General features: G+C 50.6%; 1 protein-coding gene across 1 annotated transcript; it reads right to left on the reverse strand.

Annotated features, from left to right (window-relative positions):
• Nucleotides 1-363: 363 nt before the first annotated feature.
• Nucleotides 364-957, reverse strand: LOC114378752 (uncharacterized mitochondrial protein AtMg00860-like). The gene is made up of 2 exons (XM_028337378.1): nucleotides 844-957; nucleotides 364-771 (listed from the first exon to the last, which is right to left on the reverse strand). Exons 1-2 carry the CDS (start codon nucleotides 955-957, stop codon nucleotides 364-366), a joined length of 522 nt encoding a protein of 173 aa, XP_028193179.1.
• Nucleotides 958-3362: the final 2405 nt, after the last annotated feature.

The following is a 3362-nucleotide window of genomic DNA, read 5'->3' on the forward strand; positions in this document are numbered from 1 at the left end:
CAGCGGCAAAGTGTTTGCACATTTCGTTGAGAAGGATGAAGTTGGGAATGAAGAGCAGCAAATACTGGGCGCTTGGTTGGTGGTGAACTCGCGACAAAGCGTCCGCGACGACGTTGGATTTGTCGAACTTATAATGGATAGTGTAGTCGTACCCTAAGAGTTTGGATAAATAGCTTTGCTGCTCCGGTTTCTGGATAACCTGGCCCATCAGGTCCTTCAAGCTTCGGTGATTGGTGAGAATGATGAAGGAGTGACCCAACAAATATTGCCGCCATTTGCGGACCACCATTGTGATGGCACATAATTCGCGAACATAGGTGGAAGCGAGCTGTAGGCGCGGACAAAAAGCTTTACTGAAGAAAGCTAGGGGTGACCACCTTGCATTAGTACGATGCCCATGGCCGTGCCGGAGGCGTCCGTTTCGAGTGTGAATGGACGGGAAAAATCTGGCAGAGCTAGCACTGGTGCCTGGGTCATGGCACGCTTAAGAGAGTCAAACGCAAGTTGAGAATCCTCGCCCCAATGGAAATTATCCTTCTGGAGGAGTGAAGTTAACAGCGCCGCAAAGGCAGCATAATCACGGATGAACTTGCGGTAGAAGTCCGTTAAACCCAAAAAACCACGCAAAGATTGGGTTGTCATGGGTGTAGGCCAATTCACCATAGCTTCTATCTTGGAAGGGTCTGCGGCGACGCCGTGGCCGTACACAATGTGACCCAAGAATTCCAATTGGCATTGAGCAAAGACGCATTTGGATTCTTTAAGGAAGAACTAGGCTTGTGATAAACAGTCAAACACCATGCGAAGGTGGCCAAGGTGATCCTCGAAGATGGGGATGTATACGAGAATGTCGTCGAAGAACACGACAATGAAGCGGAGGAGGAAAGGCCGAAGGAGCTCATTCATGGTTGCCTGGAAAGTGGACGGTGCGTTGCATAGGTCGAAGGGCATCACCATGTATTCATAATGACCCTAGTGTGTGCGAAATGCTGTTTTCACGACATCTTGCTCGGTCATCAATATCTAATGGAAGCCCTGCCGAAGATCCAACTTCGAAAACCATGAAGCAGAACCAAGTTCGTCAAGGAGTTCGTCGATGGTGGGCATCGGGAACCTTTCCTTTACCGTCAACGCATTCAGGGCCCGATAGTCGATGCAGAAACGCCAGCTGCCGTCCTTCTTCTTCAAGAGGAGCACCAGTGAAGAGAACAGACTGTTGCTCAATCGGATAAGGCTTGAGGATAGCATTTCATTCACCTGCTTCTCAATCTCGGTGTTCTGGTAATGAGGATATTGGTATGGCCGAACGTTGATGGGGGAGGTGTTGGGTAAGAGGTGGATTTGATGTTGTATCGGTCGAGGAGGTGGGAGATAGGTAGGGGGTTGGAACAAATGGGAGTATTGGTGAAGGAGGGTGGTGATAGCTGGGTATGGGTGGGTGATGGTTGTAGGTTGAGGCTGGGGAGGATGGTGGGTGATAGAAATTTGAAAGAAGGCAGAGGCCGAATGAGTTTTCATCAGGCGTCGGAGTTGGATCGAGGAGACGTCCGCGGGGATTGTCAGGGCGTCAACACGGAGGAGAATGGAGTGGCCATTGACGTAGAATTTCATGGTGAGGGTGGCATAGTCCGTGACGATGAGGCCGAGTTGCTTAAGCCATTGAATGTCGAGAATGATGTCGGCGTCGTTGATAGGAAGAACATGAAGGTCAACTAAGAAGACATGACCCTGGAGTTTGAGAGGGGTGTTGGGGCATATGCGATTGCGGGGTAAGGAAGTTCCATTGCCGATGATGACCTGGAGAGGAGTGGTCTGGGAAGAAGGGAGTTGTAGGTACTTGCGACTCGGGACTGGATAAAATTGTGGGTACTCCCGCCGTCGATGAGAACCGTGACGCGGGAATGGTTCACAACACCGAACAAGCGGAGGGCCTCGGGGGTGGAAGTTCCCGAGAGGGCATTGTAGCTTATCTGGGCAGGGGTGGGGTTCGGGGAAGGTGGGATAGGTAGTGGAGGAATGTGTTGGGAGGGTGGAGGTGTGGGGTCGTCAGGATCGGGGTCATCCTCATCGACGATGATCAGAAAGAAGAGTGCCTAGCATTTGTGGGTAGGAGCCCACTTCTCGTTGCAATTATAGCACAAGCCAAGTTCTCTTTTATAGGCCATCTCTTCTGGTGTGAGATGGCGAACTTGAGGACGATTGGCAGGGGGTGGTCTGGTTGTGGCCGAGGTTGGTGGGTTGTGGATGGATGGCGGGGTGTTGGTGAGGTTTGGCGTTGGTAGGATGGGTGAGCTGGGGTAGGGCTGGATAGGTGGGTGGTTGGTGGTCGAGGGCGGTAGCCATGATGGCGGTCTTCCAACTTGTCTTCTTGTAGCTTAGCTAAAAAGATAGCCTGAGGTAGGGAGATGGGTTGGAGGGCTTGTACCTCGCGTTGCAATTTCGGCAAGAGACCAGAGATGAAACAACTAAGTAAGCAGGAGGGCGAGAGGCCGATGATGCGGTTTGCTAAGCGCTCAAACTCGTGAAGGTATGCGTTGACAGACCCAGTTTGGGTGAGCTTGAACAGTGCTCCCTTAGGGTCATCGTAAAATGTTGGCACGAAGCATGTTTCCAGGGCTTGCAGAAGGGACGTCCATGACGTGATGAAGCCATTGCGGTACATCCATTGCTACCAGCTAAGAGCAGCTCCATCCATATAAAACGAAACAACAATGACTCGTTCTTCGTCCAACATGTGATGATAATAAAAAAGTGGGAGATCTTGAAGATCCATCCCATGGTGTCGGTGCCGTCGAACCGAGGGACATCCAGCTTAATATGGTGGCGGGTCAAAGTTGAGGAGGGTGATGGAGGTGGGAGGGGTAGAGGTGAGGGAGGTGGCTGGTGTTGGAGTTGCAGGAGCTGCAACTGCTCTTGGATGGAGTCCAGGCGTAGGGAAAAGTCGTGGTGGGTCTGGGTTAAGTGGAGAACCACTTCTTACAAACGATTTGTGGTTTTGGAGCGGGTGTTGTGCTCTGCCATGTAGTCGCCGGCAGGTTCGGACCAGTTGTTAGGCACAGTCCTTGGGTTCGAGACCAAGGGGAGTCTCCTGAAGAAGAAATATAGAGAGAGAGGAAGAAGGATTGAGTAAAAGCTTTTTTTCTATATCCTTTTGTGCACTGTTACAGTGAATATATATATATATAGAAGGTCACGTGCTACGAGAACCTTCTTATTACAAAATAGCGCTACGTAAAATATCACCCGACAATATCTGACACAATCCTAACAAAATTATGTTATTGCGCACTCCCCTACGCCTAGGTGTAAACGCTGGTACCCCAAGGATTTACGTGGCTATGTCTGCACGTAATCTTGTAAAT

This window comes from Glycine soja, chromosome 12 (assembly GCF_004193775.1).
Source record: "Glycine soja cultivar W05 chromosome 12, ASM419377v2, whole genome shotgun sequence".
Taxonomy (NCBI): Eukaryota; Viridiplantae; Streptophyta; class Magnoliopsida; order Fabales; family Fabaceae; genus Glycine; species Glycine soja.